We start from the raw sequence: 19,260 nt of genomic DNA on the forward strand, positions 1-19,260 counted from the left end.
TGGAGAACGGGAGAGAAACAGAGATGGAGAACGGGAGAGAAACAGAGATGGAGAACGGGAGAGAAACAGAGATGGCGAACGGGAGAGAAACAGAGATGGAGAACGGGAGAGAAACAGAGATGGAGAACGGGAGAGAAACAGAGATGGAGAACGGGAGAGAAACAGAGATGGAGAACGGGAGAGAAACAGAGATGGAGAACGGGAGAGAAACAGAGATGGAGAACGGGAGAGAAACAGAGATGGAGAACGGGAGAGAAACAGAGATGGAGAACGGGAGAGAAACAGAGATGGAGAACGGGAGAGAAACAGAGATGGAGAACGGGAGAGAAACAGAGATGGAGAATGGGAGAGAAACAGAGCGAGATGGAGAACGGGAGAGAAACAGAGATGGAGAACGGGAGAGAAACAGAGATGGAGAACGGGAGAGAAACAGAGATGGAGAACGGGAGAGAAACAGAGATGGAGAATGGGAGAGAAACAGAGCGAGATGGAGAACGGGAGAGAAACAGAGATGGAGAACGGGAGAGAAACAGAGATGGAGAACGGGAGAGAAACAGAGATGGCGAACGGGAGAGAAACAGAGATGGCGAACGGGAGAGAAACAGAGATGGCGAACGGGAGAGAAACAGAGATGGAGAACGGGAGAGAAACAGAGATGGAGAACGGGAGAGAAACAGAGATGGAGAACGGGAGAGAAACAGAGATGGAGAACGGGAGAGAAACAGAGATGGCGAACGGGAGAGAAACAGAGATGGAGAACGGGAGAGAAACAGAGATGGAGAACGGGAGAGAAACAGAGATGGCGAACGGGAGAGAAACAGAGATGGAGAACGGGAGAGAAACAGAGATGGAGAACGGGAGAGAAACAGAGATGGAGAACGGGAGAGAAACAGAGATGGAGAACGGGAGAGAAACAGAGATGGAGAACGGGAGAGAAACAGAGATGGAGAACGGGAGAGAAACAGAGATGGAGAATGGGAGAGAAACAGAGATGGAGAACGGGAGAGAAACAGAGATGGCGAACGGGAGAGAAACAGAGATGGAGAACGGGAGAGAAACAGAGTACAATAGAGAGAGAGAGATTGAGGGCACAAAGTGAAAGGATTTGTGATTAGGACCCGTAGTTTTTCCTGCCTGTATGTCAGTTCCTGCTGCCAGAGGATCAGAACCACATTTCACTTCTCTACTACTCATAGTTCTGTTACCGTGGGCACCACACTTCACTCCACTACTCCTAGTTCTGCTGTTACCGTGGGAACCACACTTCACTCCACTACTCCTAGTTCTGCTGTTACCGTGGGCACCACACTTCACTCCACTACTCCTAGTTCTGCTGTTACCGTGGGAACCACACTTCACTCCACTACTCCTAGTTCTGCTGTTACCGTGGGAACCACACTTCACTCCACTACTCCTAGTTCTGCTGTTACTGTGGGAACCACACTTCACTCCACTACTCCTAGTTCTGCTGTTACCGTGGGCACCACACTTCACTCCACTACTCCTAGTTCTGCTGTTACCGTGGGGACAGAGGTGAGTGTCACGTGACTTCATAACACGGGAGGGAACGGGACAGTTGGTACAATGCCTGTTAAACACAACATTGGCTTTATGGACATTCCCATTGAATTGGTTTCAAACATGAAGCAAAAAACACTGTTTTCTCAGCGTTGCCTGTATGTTGCCTGAATGATTTTTGAGGGGCATCGCAGGATTCTCCTTGCAATTATCACATTGGTGACCACTGGTTTATCAGACAGCAGGTTGGACTGCACACACTATGAGGCACAGGTGTGTGTGTGTGTGTGTGTGTGAATATAGTTTACTGTTTGTGTGTGTGTGTATACAGTCTCTTTGTCCACTCTATATTGAGTTGGTACCCTGAGGTTAGGGTAGGGTCCAGGTGTGGAGGCCGGGCTGGAGCCTGGGGCTCAGGTAGTGGTCTGTACCCGCTGGTGGAGAGCCTCAGCCTTGGTCCGCAGGCTACGAAACTCCTCCTGGATGGAATCTGTCAGGGCCTTCCTCATCTCCATCTGTGTGATGGAGTACAACAAAAAATGTGATCATATTACTCCAGTGCTAGCCTCTGGCTTCCTGTTAAGGCTAGAGCTGATTTCAAGGTTTTACTGCTAACCTACAAAGCATTACATGGGCTTGTTCCTACCTATCTTTCCGAGTTGGTCCTGCCGTACATACCTACACGTACGCTATGATCACATGACGCAGGCCTCCTTACTGTCCCTAGAATTTCTAAACGAACAGCTGGAGGCAGGGCTTTCTCCTATAGAGCTCCATTATTATGGAATGGTCTGCCTATCCATGTGAGAGACGCAGACTCGGTCTCAACTCATCTCTTCAGGGTAGTCTCTCTAATATGGTCATACATTGGGCAGGAGGTTAGGAAGTGCAGCTCAGTTTCCACCTCATTTTGTGGGCAGTGTGCACATAGCCTGTCTTCTCTTGAGAGCCAGGTCTGCCTACGGCGGCCTTTCTCAATAGCAAGGCTATGCTCACTGAGTCTGTACATAGTCAAAGCTTTCCTTAAGTTTGGGTCAGTCACAGTGGTCAGGTATTCTGCCACTGTGTACTCTCTGTTTAGGGCCAAATAGCATTCTAGTTTGCTTTGTTTGTTAATTCTAACCAATGTGTCAAGTAATTATCTTTTTGTTTTCTCATGATTTGGTTGGGTCTAATTGTGTTGTTGTCCTGGGGCTCGTGTTGCTGGCTGAGGGAAATCTCTCTGTAGGTGAGTGCTTTACTAATGAAGATTTGAGAATCACTTCCTTTTAGTTAGTTTTAGAATTTAACGTTTATTTTCTGGATTTTGCTATTTAGCGGGTATCGTACTAATTCTACTCTGCATGCATTATTTGTGGTTTTGTGTTGTACACTGAGGATGTTTTTGCAGAATTCTGCATGCAAAATCTCAATTTGGTGTTTGTCCCATTTTGTGAGTTCTTGGTTGGTATTTGCATTTACTATGGACCCCATTAGTTCCTGCCAAGGCAGCAGCTACTCTTCCTGGGGTTCATTATGGATCCCCATAAGTTCCTGTCAAGGCAGCAGCTACTCTTCCTGGGGTTTATTATGGATCCCCATTAGTTCCTGTCAAGCCAGCAGCTACTCTTCCTGGGGTTTATTATGGATCCCCATTAGTTCCTGCCAAGGCAGCAGCTACTCTTCCTGGGGTTTATTATGGATCCCCATGAGTTCCTGCCAAGGCAGCAGCTACTCTTCCTGGGGTTTATTATGGATCCCCATTAGTTCCTGCCAAGGCAGCAGCTACTCTTCCTGGGGTTTATTATGGATCCCCATGAGTTCCTGCCAAGGCAGCAGATACTCTTCCTGGGGTTTATTATGGATCCCCATGAGTTCCTGCCAAGGCAGCAGATGCTCTTCCTGGGGTTTATTGTGGATCCCCATTAGTTCCTGCCAAGGCAGCAGCTACTCTTCCTGGGGTTTATTATGGATCCCCATGAGTTCCTGCCAAGGCAGCAGCTACTCTTCCTGGGGTTTATTATGGATCCCCATTAGTTCCTGCCAAGGCAGCAGCTACTCTTCCTGGGGTTTATTATGGATCCCCATTAGTTCCTGTCAAGGCAGCAGCTACTCTTCCTGGGGTTTATTATGGATCCCCATTAGTTCCTGCCAAGGCAGCAGCTACTCTTCCTGGGGTTTATTATGGATCCCCATTAGTTCCTGCCAAGGCAGCAGCTACTCTTCCTGGGGTTTATTATGGATCCCCATTAGTTCCTGCCAAGGCAGCAGCTACTCTTCCTGGGGTTTATTATGGATCCCCATTAGTTCCTGCCAAGGCAGCAGCTACTCTTCCTGGGGTTTATTATGGATCCCCATTAGTTCCTGCCAAGGCAGCAGCTACTCTTCCTGGGGTTTATTATGGATCCCCATTAGTTCCTGCCAAGACAGCAGCTACTCTTCCTGTGGTTTATTATGGATCCCCATTAGTTCCTGCCAAGGCAGCAGCTACTCTTCCTAGGGTCCAGGAACATTAAGGCAGTACAATTTTAAAAACATTACATTACATTCACAACAGATTTCACATTGAGTGTGTGCCCTCAGGACCCTACTCTACTATCATATATTTACAACACAAAATCCATGTGTACGTGTGTATAGTGTGTATGTTATTGTGACTATGTTTGTGTTACTTCACAGTCCCCGCTGTTCCATAAGGTGTATTTTTATCTGTTTAAATGGTGAGCGGACTCCACACCTCACAACCATAAAGGGCAATGGTTCTAGAACTGATTAAAGTATTTTTAGACAGATCCTAATTAGTATGTCGAATTTTATGTTCCTTTTGATTGCATGGAAGGCCCTTCTTGCCTCGTTCACAGCTTTGTGGAAGTTACCTGTGGCGCTGATGTTTAGGCCGAGGTATGTCGTTTTTTGTGTGCTCAAACTGAGGGGCACACTCCTTAGGGCTTTAAAGTTACTCATGGGGCAGCAGGTAGCCTAGTGGTTAGAGCGTTGGGCCAGTAACCGAAAGGTTGCTGGATCGAATCCCAGAGCTGACAAGGTACAAATCTCTCGTTCTGCCCCTGAACAAGGCAGTTAACCCACTGTTCTCCGGTAGGACGTCATTGTAAATAAGAATTTGTTCTTAACTGACTTGCCTAGTTAAATAAAGGTTAAATAAAATAAAAAATATTTAAATGATCAAAGAATTGGCAAGGGCACTAAAACAGTCTACAGCACCCAGCCTTAACCTACCGGACTCAGAAATCAAATGTCTACTGTTTTCAGATAATCTGGGGCTTCTGTCCCCAACCAAGGAGGGCCTACAGCAGCACCTAGATCTTCTGCACAGATTCTGTCAGACCTGGGCCCTGACAGGAAATTTCAGTAAGACAAAAATAATGGTGTTCCAAAAAAGGTCGAGCTGCCAGGACCACGAATACAAATGATATCTAGACACTGTTGCCCTAGAGCAGTGGTTCTCAAACGTTTTCGCTCTGGCGTTGGGGAACATCCCGCGCGAGCTGTCGCACCACATCTATTTCTATGGCAACAAGCTCATGACAAACCGCTCCTCTTACTGGCGGAGAGAATTTTACAGGTTTAAAGCTTATTTCCTGCAATTCTACACATTTTGTCATGGGGTGCAAAGAACATTTAGCAGTTTTAAAGCAAATTTTCTTGCAATTATATACTTTATATACATTTAATGTGTATTCATGTGATATTTGAGTGACAAAAAATTACAACATTATCTATAGGCTAAAAAAAACGAACTATAAAAACGGTAGCTGGCATGGGCTAGTTGATCTGGACATTTCTGACAAGTTATAAATATCTTTAAGGTCTGTAATGACAAGAGGAACTGATGATGTAATACCCAATATAGAAATTGCACCTTGTGGATTCTACTATTACAACTTTAAAGATTAAGTTTAAATTTGTTTTTTAAACGTAACCTTTATTTAATTAGGCAAGTTAATTAAGAACAAATTCTTACTTACAATGATAGTTAAACGGACTTCCTGTGTCACCCCACGGACGTGTAAAATAATAAAAATAAAAATCAGTGTTTTTTTTGCCAATTTTAACACTTGTTTGTGTACATGGATTGTTCATGTACATTTTGTCGTATTTCCCCCCATCACCGCTTTCCATCAACTTGTAAAGCAGACCCTCATGCCAAATTCAGCCAAAAGCTTTTTTGAAATCAACAAAGCATGCCTTTTTTTGGTTTGTTTGTCAAATTAGGATGTGCAGGGTGAATATGTGATCTGTCGTAGGGTATTTTTTAATTTAACTAGGCAAATATATCCAATAGGCATTTAAGAACAAATTCTTATTTTCAATGACGGTCTAGGAACAGTGGGTTAACTGCTTTGTTCAGGGGCAGAACGATAGATTTTTACCTTGTCAGCTCGGGGATTGGAACTTGCAACCTTTCGGTTACTAGTCCAACGCTCTAACCACTAGGCTACCTGCCGCCCATTTTGGTAAAAAGCCAATTTGACATTTGCTCAGGACATTGTTTTCACTGAGGAAATGTACGAGTCTGCTGTTAATGAAGAGGATTTTCCCAAGGTTGCTGTTGACGCATATCCCAGGATAGTTATTGGGGTTGAATGTCTCCACTTTTGTGGATTGGTGTGATCAGTCCTTGGTTCCAAATATTGGGGAAGATACCAGAGCCAACTATCAATAAACATCACATTCGATTTGCCTGCTGGGGGGCAAAGAAAGTATTCACACCCCTTGACTTTTTCCACATTGTTGTGTTACAGGCTGAATTCAAAATGGATGACATTGAGAGAAAAGAAACACACGACACTGGCTTACACACATAATGTCAAAGTGGAATTATGTTTTATGAAAAGCTGAAATGTTTTGAGTCAATAAGTATTCAACCTCTTTGTTATGGCAAACCTAAATAAGTCCAGGAGTAAAAATGTACTTAACAAGTCTACTTATTAAGTGGCATGGATTTACTCTGTGTGTGTAATAATAGTATTTAACCCCCTAGAGTCGATTGACGCACCGTCAACATCCCCATCAGAATCTGCCAGTTTAATCTAGAGATATTGTTGCATTGGATGCGTCTCAATCCAGGCACTTCCGCATCAGCGATGAAAGGTGACATAGTTAGAGACGATGTCTGTAGCGTCCGAACGGTTTGACCTAAAAACTATTATGACCACTCAATGGAAAGGGGAGACTCTCACGAACACGATGGTTTTCTCCGTTTTGCTCTACGACAGGACTCATCTGAATGTAACCAGTTAAAAAAACAACTAATGGAAGTATGAAGGTAGTTTTGTGTCAACTCAAATAATGGGGTTAAATATGTGTAGATTTACTTCAGAATCTTGTGTCTTTGGATTTATTATTTACTGTCCTTTTCACCATTTATGAATGTGTTATTCAATGTAGTAATATTTAAATACCAAAATTCAATATTTTATGAAATTATTGTTATTTATGTTTTATACTTAAAGGTGTCCTAACATTCTAAATCAAATGGCTAAATGATCCATAGTATGACTGTCTTAAAACATGTCCGTTTAGCACCACCCCTCCCCCAACGTCTTAGACTCTAAAGAATCAACAGGGGTTCTTAATGACTACCTCATCCCACACATACAATTATCTGTAAGGTCCCTCAGTCGAGCAGGGAATTTCAAGCACAGATTCGAGCACAAAGATCAGGGAGGTTTTCCAATGCCTCGCAAAGAAGGGCACCAATTGGTAGATGGGTAAAAATGTAAAAAGCAGACAGAATATCCCTTTGAACATGTTGAAGTTATTAATTACACCCAGTCACTACAAAGATACAGGCGCCCTTCCTAACTCAGTTGCCAGAGAGTAAGGAAACCGCTCAGGGATTTCAGCATGAGGCCAATGGTGACTTTAAAACAGTTACAGAGTTTAATGGCTGTGATAGGAGAAAACTGAGAATGGATAAACAACATTGTAGTTACTCCACAATACGAACCTAATTGACAGAGTGAACATTTCTTTAGATTTTTTATTTAACTAGGCAAGTCAGTTAAGAACAAATTCTTATTTACAATGACGGCCTACCAAAAAGCAAAAGGCCTCCTGCGGGGACGGGGAATGGGATTAAAAATAAACATAAATTTAAAACAAATATACGACAAAACACACATCACGACAAGAGAGACAACACAACACTACATAAAGAGAGACCTACTAAGACAAAGTAGCAAGGCAGCAACACATGACAACACAGCATGGTAGCAACACAACATGACAACAACATGGTAGCAATACAACATGACAACAACATGGTAGCAATACAACATGACAACAACATGGTAGCAACACATCCTGACAACAACATGGTAGCAACACAACATGACAACAACATGGTAGCAACACAACATGACAACAACATGGTAGCAACACAACATGACAACAACATGGTAGCAACACAACATGACAACAACATGGTAGCAACACAACATGACAACAACATGGTAGCAACATGGTAGCAACACAACATGACAACAACATGGTAGCAACACAACATGACAACAACATGGTAGCAGCACAACATGACAACAACATGGTAGCAACACAACATGACAACAACATGGTAGCAACACAACATGGTAGCAGCACAACATGACAACAACATGGTAGCAACACAACATGACAACAACATGGCAGCAACACAACATGACAACAACATGGTAGCAACACAACATGACAACAACATGGTAGAAACACAACATGACAACAACATGGTAGCAACACAACATGACAACAACATGGTAGCAACACAACATGACAACAACATGGTAGCAACACAACATGACAACAACATGGTAGCAACACATCATGACAACAACATGGTAGCAACACAACATGACAACAACATGGTAGCAACACAACATGACAACAACATGGTAGCAACACAACATGACAACAACATGGCAGCAACACAACATGACAACAACATGGTAGCAACACAACATGACAACAACATGGTAGCAACACAACATGACAACAACATGGTAGCAACACAACATGACAACAACATGGTAGCAACACAACATGACAACAACATGGTAGCAACACAACATGACAACAACATGGTAGCAACACAACCTGACAACAACATGGTAGCAACATGACAACAACATGGTAGCAACACAACATGACAACAACATGGTAGCAACACAACATGACAACAACATGGCAGCAACACAACATGACAACAACATGGTAGCAACACAACATGACAACAACATGGTAGCAACACAACATGACAACAACATGGTAGCAACACAACATGACAACAACATGGTAGCAACATGGCAGCAACACAACATGACAACAACATGGTAGCAACACAACATGACAACAACATGGTAGCAACACAACATGACAACAACATGGTAGCAACACAACATGACAACAACATGGCAGCAACACAACATGACAACAACATGGTAGCAACACAACATGACAACAACATGGTAGCAACACAACATGACAACAACATGGCAGCAACACAACATGACAACAACATGGTAGCAACACAACATGACAACAACATGGTAGCAACACAACATGACAACAGCATGGTAGCAACACAACATAACAACAACATGGTAGCAACACAACCTGACAACAACATGGTAGCAACACAACATGACAACAACATGGCAGCAACACAACATGACAACAACATGGTAGCAACACAACATGACAACAACATGGTAGCAGCACAAAACAGGGTACAAATATTATTGGGCACAATAGCAGTCACAACTGTCAGTAAGAGTGTCCATGATTGAGTCTTTGAATGAAGAGATTGAGATAAAACTGTCCAGTTTGAGTGTTTGTTGCAGCTCGTTCCAGTCGCTAGCTGCAGCGAACTGAAAAGAGGAGCGACCCAGGGATGTGTGTGCTTTGTGGACCTTTAACAGAATGTGACTGGCAGAACGGGTGTTGTATGTGGAGGATGGGGGTTGCAGTAGATATCTCAGATAGGGGGGAGGGTGAGGCCTAAGAGGGTTTTATAAATAAGCATCAACCAGTGGGTCTTGCGACGGGTATACAGAGATGACCAGTTTACAGAGGAGTATATAGTGCAGTGATGTGTCCTATAAGGAGCATTGGTGGCAAATCTGATGGCCGAATGGTAAAGTACATCTAGCTGCTCGAGAGCACCCTTACCTGCCGATCTATAAATTATGTCTCCGTAATCTAGCATGGGTAGGATGGTCATCTGAATCAGGGTTAGTTTGGCAGCTGGGGTGAAAGAGGAGCGATTATTATAGAGGAAACCAAGTCTAGATTTAACTTTAGCCTGCAGCTTTGATATGTGCTGAGAGAAGGACAGTGCACCGTCTAGCCATACTACCAAGTACTTGTATGAGGTGACTACCTCAAGCTCTAAACCCTCAGAGGTAGTAATCACACCTGTGGGGAGAGGGGCATTCTTCTTACCAAACCACGTGACCTTTGTTTTGGAGGTGTTCAGAACGGGTAGAGAAAGCTTGTTGGACACTAAGAAAGCTTTGTTGTAGAGCATTATAACACAAAATCCGGGGAGGGGCCAGCTGAGTATAAGACTGTATCATCTGCATATAAATGGATGAGAGAGCTTCCTACTGCCTGAGCTATGTTGTTGATGTAAATTGAGAAGAGCGTGGGACCTAAGATCGAGCCTTGGGGTACTCCCTTGATGACAGGCAGTGGCTGAGACAGCATATTTTCTGACTTTATACACTGCACTCTTTGAGAGAGGTAGTTAGCAAACCAGGGCAAAGACCCCTCAGAGACACCAATACTCCTTAGCCGGCCCAAAATAATATAATAGTCTACCGTATCAAAAGCTTTGGCCAAGTCAGTAGCAGCACAACATTGTTTAGAATCAAGGGCAATGGTGACATCATTGAGGACCTTTAAGGTTGCAGTGACACATCCATAACCTGACCGGAAACCAGATTGCATACCAGAGAGAATACTATAGACATCAAGAAAGCCAGTCAGTTGATTATTGACACGTTTTTCCAACACTTTTGATAAACAGGGCAAAATAGAAATAGGCCTTTAACAGTTAGGATCAGATTGATCTCCCCCTTTAAATAAAAGATGAACTGTGGCTACCTTCCAAGCAATGGGAACCTCCCCAGAGAGGAGAGACAGGTTTAAAAGGTCAGAGATACTGTAGGCTTGGCGATGATAGGGGCAGCAACCTTAAAGAAGAAAGGGTATAAACCATCTGACCCAGATGTTTTTTTGGGGTGTAGTTAGTCCTACCCCAGTGTGTACTGTCTTTAGTCCTACCCCAGTGTGTACTGTCTTTAGTCCTACCCCAGTGTGTACTGTCTTTAGTCCTACCCCAGTGTGTACTGTCTTTAGTCCTACCCCAGTGCGTACTGTCTTTAGTCCTACCCCAGTGTGTACTGTCTTTAGTCCTACCCCAGTGCGTACTGTCTTTAGTCCTACCCCAGTGCGTACTGTCTTTAGTCCTACCCCAGTGCGTACTGTCTTTAGTCCTACCCCAGTGCGTACTGTCTTTAGTCCTACCCCAGTGCGTACTGTCTTTAGTCCTACCCCAGTGCGTACCGTCTTTAGTCCTACCCCAGTGCGTACTGTCTTTAGTCCTACCCCAGTGTGTACTGTCTTTAGTCCTACCCCAGTGCGTACTGTCTTTAGTCCTACCCCAGTGTGTACTGTCTTTAGTCCTACCCCAGTGTGTACTGTCTTTAGTCCTACCCCAGTGCGTACTGTCTTTAGTCCTACCCCAGTGCGTACTGTCTTTAGTCCTACCCCAGTGCGTACTGTCTTTAGTCCTACCCCAGTGCGTACTGTCTTTAGTCCTACCCCAGTGCGTACTGTCTTTAGTCCTACCCCAGTGTGTACTGTCTTTAGTCCTACCCCAGTGTGTACTGTCTTTAGTCCTACCCCAGTGTGTACTGTCTTTAGTCCTACCCCAGTGTGTACTGTCTTTAGTCCTACCCCAGTGCGTACTGTCTTTAGTCCTACCCCAGTGCGTACTGTCTTTAGTCCTACCCCAGTGTGTACTGTCTTTAGTCCTACCCCAGTGCGTACTGTCTTTAGTCCTACCCCAGTGCGTACTGTCTTTAGTCCTACCCCAGTGCGTACTGTCTTTAGTCCTACCCCAGTGTGTACTGTCTTTAGTCCTACCCCAGTGTGTACTGTCTTTAGTCCTACCCCAGTGTGTACTGTCTTTAGTCCTACCCCAGTGTGTACTGTCTTTAGTCCTACCCCAGTGTGTACTGTCTTTAGTCCTACCCCAGTGCGTACTGTCTTTAGTCCTACCCCAGTGTGTACTGTCTTTAGTCCTACCCCAGTGCGTACTGTCTTTAGTCCTACCCCAGTGTGTACTGTCTTTAGTCCTACCCCAGTGCGTACTGTCTTTAGTCCTACCCCAGTGCGTACTGTCTTTAGTCCTACCCCAGTGCGTACTGTCTTTAGTCCTACCCCAGTGTGTACTGTCTTTAGTCCTACCCCAGTGTGTACTGTCTGACCTGTGTCTCCCTGACCTGTGTGTGTGTGTGTGTGTGTGTGTGTGTGTGTGTGTGTGTGTGTGTGTGTGTGTGTGTGTGTGTGTGTGTGTGTGTGTGTGTGTGTGTGTGTGTGTGTGTGTGTGTGTGTTCACCTGGCTCTTCTGCTGTTGTCGGAGTGACTCCAGAAGGTCTTTGACTGTAAATGGATTCCCTATCAGGACTGTGATTCTCTACAACACAGAGGTCAGGTGTTAGAGGTTAAGGGTTAGAGGTCAGGGTGTATGTGTGTCTCTCTCTCTCTGTCCAGTGTGTGTGTATGTGTGTGTGTGTGTGTGTGTGTGTGTGTGTGTGTGTGTGTGTGTGAGAGAGTCTCTGTCCAGTGTGTGTGTGTGTGTGTGTGTATCCGTCCAGTGTGTGTGTGTGTGTGTGTATCCGTCCAGTGTGTGTGTGTGTGTGTGTGAGAGAGAGAGTCTCTGTCCAGTGTGTGTGTGTTTGTTCTCACCTGTCCAGTACGAGGGATGTAGGGTCGCTCATTGGGCAAGACATCACTCATACCTGAGACAGGAATATTGAACACAAGTTAAAACGTGTGCGCAAAGTGTGTGCATGGTGTGTGTTCAGTGTGTGTGTGTGTGTTCAGTGTGTGTGTGGTCAGTGTGTGTGTGTGTTCAGTGTGTGTGTGGTCAGTGTGTGTGTGTGTGGTCAGTGTGTGTGTGGTCAGTGTGTGTGTGTGTGTTCAGTGTGTGTGTGGTCAGTGTGCGTGTGTGTGTTCAGTGTGTGTGTGGTCAGTGTGTGTGTGTGTGTTCAGTGTGTGTGTGGTCAGTGTGTGTGTGTGTGGTCAGTGTGTGTGTGGTCAGTGTGCGTGTGTGTGTTCAGTGTGTGTGTGGTCAGTGTGTGTGTGTGTGGTCAGTGTGTGTGTGGTCAGTGTGCGTGTGTGTGTTCAGTGTGTGTGTGGTCAGTGTGTGTGTGTGTGGTCAGTGTGTGTGTGTGGGGGGGGGGGTGTAACTCACCTACATGCCACACAGGGAGAATAACAGGGTTAAGGGAGCACTCTGCTATCAGACGGCCCACACCTGAAACACATACAAATCAAAGTTTATTGGTCACGTGCACAGATAGATCGCAGTTGCAGCGAAATCAGTCAGTAATATATAATGCTTGTGTTTCTAGCTCCAACAGTACAGTAATATATAATGCTTGTGTTTCTAGCTCCAACAGTCAGTAATATATAATGCTTGTGTTTCTAGCTCCAACAGTCAGTAATATATAATGCTTGTGTTTCTAGCTCCAACAGTCAGTAATATATAATGCTTGTGTTTCTAGCTCTAACAGTCAGTAATATATAATGCTTGTGTTTCTAGCTCCAACAGTACAGTAATATATAATGCTTGTGTTTCTAGCTCTAACAGTCAGTAATATATAATGCTTGTGTTTCTAGCTCCAACAGTCAGTAATATATAATGCTTGTGTTTCTAGCTCCAACAGTCAGTAATATATAATGCTTGTGTTTCTAGCTCCAACAGTCAGTAATATATAATGCTTGTGTTTCTAGCTCTAACAGTCAGTAATATATAATGCTTGTGTTTCTAGCTCCAACAGTACAGTAATATATAATGCTTGTGTTTCTAGCTCTAACAGTCAGTAATATATAATGCTTGTGTTTCTAGCTCCAACAGTCAGTAATATATAATGCTTGTGTTTCTAGCTCCAACAGTACAGTAATATATAATGCTTGTGTTTCTAGCTCCAACAGTCAGTAATATATAATGCTTGTGTTTCTAGCTCTAACAGTCAGTAATATATAATGCTTGTGTTTCTACAGTAGCTCCAACAGTCAGTAATATATAATGCTTGTGTTTCTAGCTCCAACAGTACAGTAATATATAATGCTTGTGTTTCTAGCTCCAACAGTCAGTAATATATAATGCTTGTGTTTCTAGCTCCAACAGTACAGTAATATATAATGCTTGTGTTTCTAGCTCCAACAGTCAGTAATATATAATGCTTGTGTTTCTAGCTCCAACAGTCAGTAATATATAATGCTTGTGTTTCTAGCTCCAACAGTCAGTAATATCTAATGCTTGTGTTTCTAGCTCCAACAGTCAGTAATATATAATGCTTGTGTTTCTAGCTCCAACAGTCAGTAATATCTAATGCTTGTGTTTCTAGCTCCAACAGTACAGTAATATATAATGCTTGTGTTTCTAGCTCCAACAGTCAGTAATATATAATGCTTGTGTTTCTAGCTCCAACAGTACAGTAATATATAATGCTTGTGTTTCTAGCTCCAACAGTCAGTAATATATAATGCTTGTGTTTCTAGCTCCAACAGTACAGTAATATATAATGCTTGTGTTTCTAGCTCCAACAGTACAGTAATATATAATGCTTGTGTTTCTAGCTCCAACAGTCAGTAATATATAATGCTTGTGTTTCTAGCTCCAACAGTCAGTAATATATAATGCTTGTGTTTCTAGCTCCAACAGTACAGTAATATATAATGCTTGTGTTTCTAGCTCCAACAGTCAGTAATATATAATGCTTGTGTTTCTAGCTCCAACAGTACAGTAATATATAATGCTTGTGTTTCTAGCTCCAACAGTACAGTAATATATAATGCTTGTGTTTCTACAGTAGCTCCAACAGTCAGTAATATATAATGCTTGTGTTTCTAGCTCCAACAGTCAGTAATATATAATGCTTGTGTTTCTAGCTCCAACAGTCAGTAATATATAATGCTTGTGTTTCTAGCTCCAACAGTACAGTAATATATAATGCTTGTGTTTCTAGCTCCAACAGTACAGTAATATATAATGCTTGTGTTTCTAGCTCCAACAGTACAGTAATATATAATGCTTGTGTTTCTAGCTCCAACAGTCAGTAATATATAATGCTTGTGTTTCTACAGTAGCTCCAACAGTCAGTAATATATAATGCTTGTGTTTCTAGCTCCAACAGTCAGTAATATATAATGCTTGTGTTTCTAGCTCCAACAGTCAGTAATATAATGCTTGTGTTTCTAGCTCCAACAGTCAGTAATATATAATGCTTGTGTTTCTAGCTCCAACAGTACAGTAATATATAATGCTTGTGTTTCTAGCTCCAACAGTACAGTAATATATAATGCTTGTGTTTCTAGCTCCAACAGTCAGTAATATATAATGCTTGTGTTTCTAGCTCCAACAGTCAGTAATATATAATGCTTGTGTTTCTAGCTCCAACAGTCAGTAATATATAATGCTTGTGTTTCTAGCTCCAACAGTCAGTAATATATAATGCTTGTGTTTCTAGCTCCAACAGTCAGTAATATATAATGCTTGTGTTTCTAGCTCCAACAGTACAGTAATATATAATGCTTGTGTTTCTAGCTCCAACAGTCAGTAATATATAATGCTTGTGTTTCTAGCTCCAACAGTCAGTAATATATAATGCTTGTGTTTCTAGCTCCAACAGTACAGTAATATATAATGCTTGTGTTTCTAGCTCCAACAGTCAGTAATATATAATGCTTGTGTTTCTAGCTCCAACAGTCAGTAATATATAATGCTTGTGTTTCTAGCTCCAACAGTACAGTAATATATAATGCTTGTGTTTCTAGCTCCAACAGTACAGTAATATATAATGCTTGTGTTTCTACAGTAGCTCCAACAGTCAGTAATATATAATGCTTGTGTTTCTAGCTCCAACAGTCAGTAATATATAATGCTTGTGTTTCTAGCTCCAACAGTCAGTAATATATAATGCTTGTGTTTCTAGCTCCAACAGTACAGTAATATATAATGCTTGTGTTTCTAGCTCCAACAGTACAGTAATATATAATGCTTGTGTTTCTAGCTCCAACAGTACAGTAATATATAATGCTTGTGTTTCTAGCTCCAACAGTCAGTAATATATAATGCTTGTGTTTCTACAGTAGCTCCAACAGTCAGTAATATATAATGCTTGTGTTTCTAGCTCCAACAGTCAGTAATATATAATGCTTGTGTTTCTAGCTCCAACAGTCAGTAATATATAATGCTTGTGTTTCTAGCTCCAACAGTCAGTAATATATAATGCTTGTGTTTCTAGCTCCAACAGTACAGTAATATATAATGCTTGTGTTTCTAGCTCCAACAGTCAGTAATATATAATGCTTGTGTTTCTACAGTAGCTCCAACAGTCAGTAATATATAATGCTTGTGTTTCTAGCTCCAACAGTCAGTAATATATAATGCTTGTGTTTCTAGCTCCAACAGTCAGTAATATATAATGCTTGTGTTTCTACAGTAGCTCCAACAGTCAGTAATATATAATGCTTGTGTTTCTAGCTCCAACAGTACAGTAATATATAATGCTTGTGTTTCTAGCTCCAACAGTCAGTAATATATAATGCTTGTGTTTCTAGCTCCAACAGTCAGTAATATATAATGCTTGTGTTTCTAGCTCCAACAGTACAGTAATATATAATGCTTGTGTTTCTAGCTCCAACAGTCAGTAATATATAATGCTTGTGTTTCTAGCTCCAACAGTCAGTAATATATAATGCTTGTGTTTCTAGCTCCAACAGTCAGTAATATATAATGCTTGTGTTTCTAGCTCCAACAGTCAGTAATATATAATGCTTGTGTTTCTAGATCCAACAGTACAGTAATATATAATGCTTGTGTTTCTAGCTCCAACAGTCAGTAATATATAATGCTTGTGTTTCTAGCTCCAACAGTCAGTAATATATAATGCTTGTGTTTCTAGCTCCAACAGTCAGTAATATATAATGCTTGTGTTTCTAGCTCCAACAGTCAGTAATATATAATGCTTGTGTTTCTAGCTCCAACAGTCAGTAATATATAATGCTTGTGTTTCTAGCTCCAACAGTACAGTAATATATAATGCTTGTGTTTCTAGCTCCAACAGTCAGTAATATATAATGCTTGTGTTTCTACAGTAGCTCCAACAGTCAGTAATATATAATGCTTGTGTTTCTAGCTCCAACAGTCAGTAATATATAATGCTTGTGTTTCTAGCTCCAACAGTCAGTAATATATAATGCTTGTGTTTCTACAGTAGCTCCAACAGTCAGTAATATATAATGCTTGTGTTTCTAGCTCCAACAGTACAGTAATATATAATGCTTGTGTTTCTAGCTCCAACAGTCAGTAATATATAATGCTTGTGTTTCTAGCTCCAACAGTCAGTAATATATAATGCTTGTGTTTCTAGCTCCAACAGTACAGTAATATATAATGCTTGTGTTTCTAGCTCCAACAGTCAGTAATATATAATGCTTGTGTTTCTAGCTCCAACAGTCAGTAATATATAATGCTTGTGTTTCTAGCTCCAACAGTCAGTAATATATAATGCTTGTGTTTCTAGCTCCAACAGTCAGTAATATATAATGCTTGTGTTTCTAGCTCCAACAGTCAGTAATATATAATGCTTGTGTTTCTAGCTCCAACAGTCAGTAATATATAATGCTTGTGTTTCTAGCTCCAACAGTCAGTAATATATAATGCTTGTGTTTCTAGCTCCAACAGTCAGTAATATATAATGCTTGTGTTTCTAGCTCCAACAGTCAGTAATATATAATGCTTGTGTTTCTACAGTAGCTCCAACAGTCAGTAATATATAATGCTTGTGTTTCTAGCTCCAACAGTACAGTAATATATAATGCTTGTGTTTCTAGCTCCAACAGTCAGTAATATATAATGCTTGTGTTTCTAGCTCCAACAGTACAGTAATATATAATGCTTGTGTTTCTAGCTCCAACAGTACAGTAATATATAATGCTTGTGTTTCTAGCTCCAACAGTACAGTAATATATAATGCTTGTGTTTCTAGCTCCAACAGTACAGTAATATATAATGCTTGTGTTTCTAGCTCCAACAGTCAGTAATATATAATGCTTGTGTTTCTAGCTCCAACAGTCAGTAATATATAATGCTTGTGTTTCTACAGTAGCTCCAACAGTCAGTAATATATAATGCTTGTGTTTCTAGCTCCAACAGTCAGTAATATATAATGCTTGTGTTTCTAGCTCCAACAGTACAGTAATATATAATGCTTGTGTTTCTAGCTCCAACAGTACAGTAATATCTAATGCTTGTGTTTCTAGCTCCAACAGTACAGTAATATATAATGCTTGTGTTTCTAGCTCCAACAGTACAGTAATATCTAATGCTTGTGTTTCTAGCTCCAACAGTACAGTAATATATAATGCTTGTGTTTCTAGCTCCAACAGTACAGTAATATATAATGCTTGTGTTTCTAGCTCCAACAGTACAGTAATATATAATGCTTGTGTTTCTAGCTCCAACAGTCAGTAATATATAATGCTTGTGTTTCTAGCTCCAACAGTCAGTAATATATAATGCTTGTGTTTCTAGCTCCAACAGTACAGTAATATATAATGCTTGTGTTTCTAGCTCCAACAGTACAGTAATATATAATGCTTGTGTTTCTAGCTCCAACAGTACAGTAATACATAATGCTTGTGTTTCTAGCTCCAACAGTCAGTAATATATAATGCTTGTGTTTCTAGCTCCAACAGTCAGTAATATATAATGCTTGTGTTTCTAGCTCCAACAGTCAGTAATATATAATGCTTGTGTTTCTAGCTCCAACAGTCAGTAATATATAATGCTTGTGTTTCTAGCTCCAACAGTACAGTAATATATAATGCTTGTGTTTCTAGCTCCAACAGTACAGTAATATCTAATGCTTGTGTTTCTAGCTCCAACAGTACATTAATATCTAATGCTTGTGTTTCTAGCTCCAACAGTCAGTAATATACAGTATAATGTTTGTAGCTCCAACAGTCAGTAATATATAATGCTTGTGTTTCTAGCTCCAACAGTACAGTAATATCTAATGCTTGTGTTTCTAGCTCCAACAGTCAGTAATATATAATGCTTGTGTTTTCTAGCTCCAACAGTCCAGCTAATATATAATGCTTGTGTTTCTAGCTCCAACAGCTTACAGTATTCACTATATAATGCTTGTGTTTTCTAGCTCCAACAGTACCGTAATATCTAATGCTTCGTGTTTCTAGCTCCAACAGTACAAGTAATTAACCTAATGCTTGTGTTTCTAGCTCCAACAGTCAGTAATATACTAATGCTTTTGTTTCTAGCTCCAACAGTACAGTAATATATAATGCTTGTGTTTCTAGCTCCAACAGTACAGTAATATATAATGCTTGTGTTTTCTAGCTCCAACAGTACAGTAATATATAATGCTTGTGTTTCTAGCTCCAACAGTCAGTAATATATAATGCTTGTGTTTCTAGCTCCAACAGTCAGTA

General features: G+C 41.3%; 1 protein-coding gene across 1 annotated transcript; it reads right to left on the bottom strand.

Annotated features, from left to right (window-relative positions):
- Window positions 1-1,288: 1,288 nt before the first annotated feature.
- Window positions 1,289-13,121, bottom strand: taz (tafazzin). Its single transcript, XM_038982699.1, has 4 exons — window positions 12,995-13,121; window positions 12,487-12,539; window positions 12,137-12,214; window positions 1,289-2,033 (listed from the first exon to the last, which is right to left on the bottom strand). The coding sequence occupies exons 2-4, from the start codon at window positions 12,535-12,537 to the stop codon at window positions 1,932-1,934; spliced, it is 231 nt and encodes a 76-aa protein (XP_038838627.1). The 5' UTR covers window positions 12,538-12,539; window positions 12,995-13,121; the 3' UTR covers window positions 1,289-1,931.
- Between the last annotated feature and the right edge of the window lie 6,139 nt (window positions 13,122-19,260).

The sequence above is a fragment of the Salvelinus namaycush genome, unplaced genomic scaffold, assembly GCF_016432855.1.
Source record: "Salvelinus namaycush isolate Seneca unplaced genomic scaffold, SaNama_1.0 Scaffold1250, whole genome shotgun sequence".
NCBI classification, from domain to species: domain Eukaryota; kingdom Metazoa; phylum Chordata; class Actinopteri; order Salmoniformes; family Salmonidae; genus Salvelinus; species Salvelinus namaycush.

Bases quoted from the DNA above. Each gene is read 5' to 3' on its own strand.
- taz (XM_038982699.1), bottom strand. From the start codon at position 12,537: ATGAGTGATGTCTTGCCCAATGAGCGACCCTACATCCCTCGTACTGGA. The intron at 12,215-12,486 runs GTGAGAACAAAC...TCTGTGTTGTAG, and splicing joins ACATCCCTCGTACTGGACAG to AGAATCACAGTCCTGATAGG. The intron at 2,034-12,136 runs GTGAACACACAC...TCCATCACACAG, and splicing joins GACAACAGCAGAAGAGCCAG to ATGGAGATGAGGAAGGCCCT.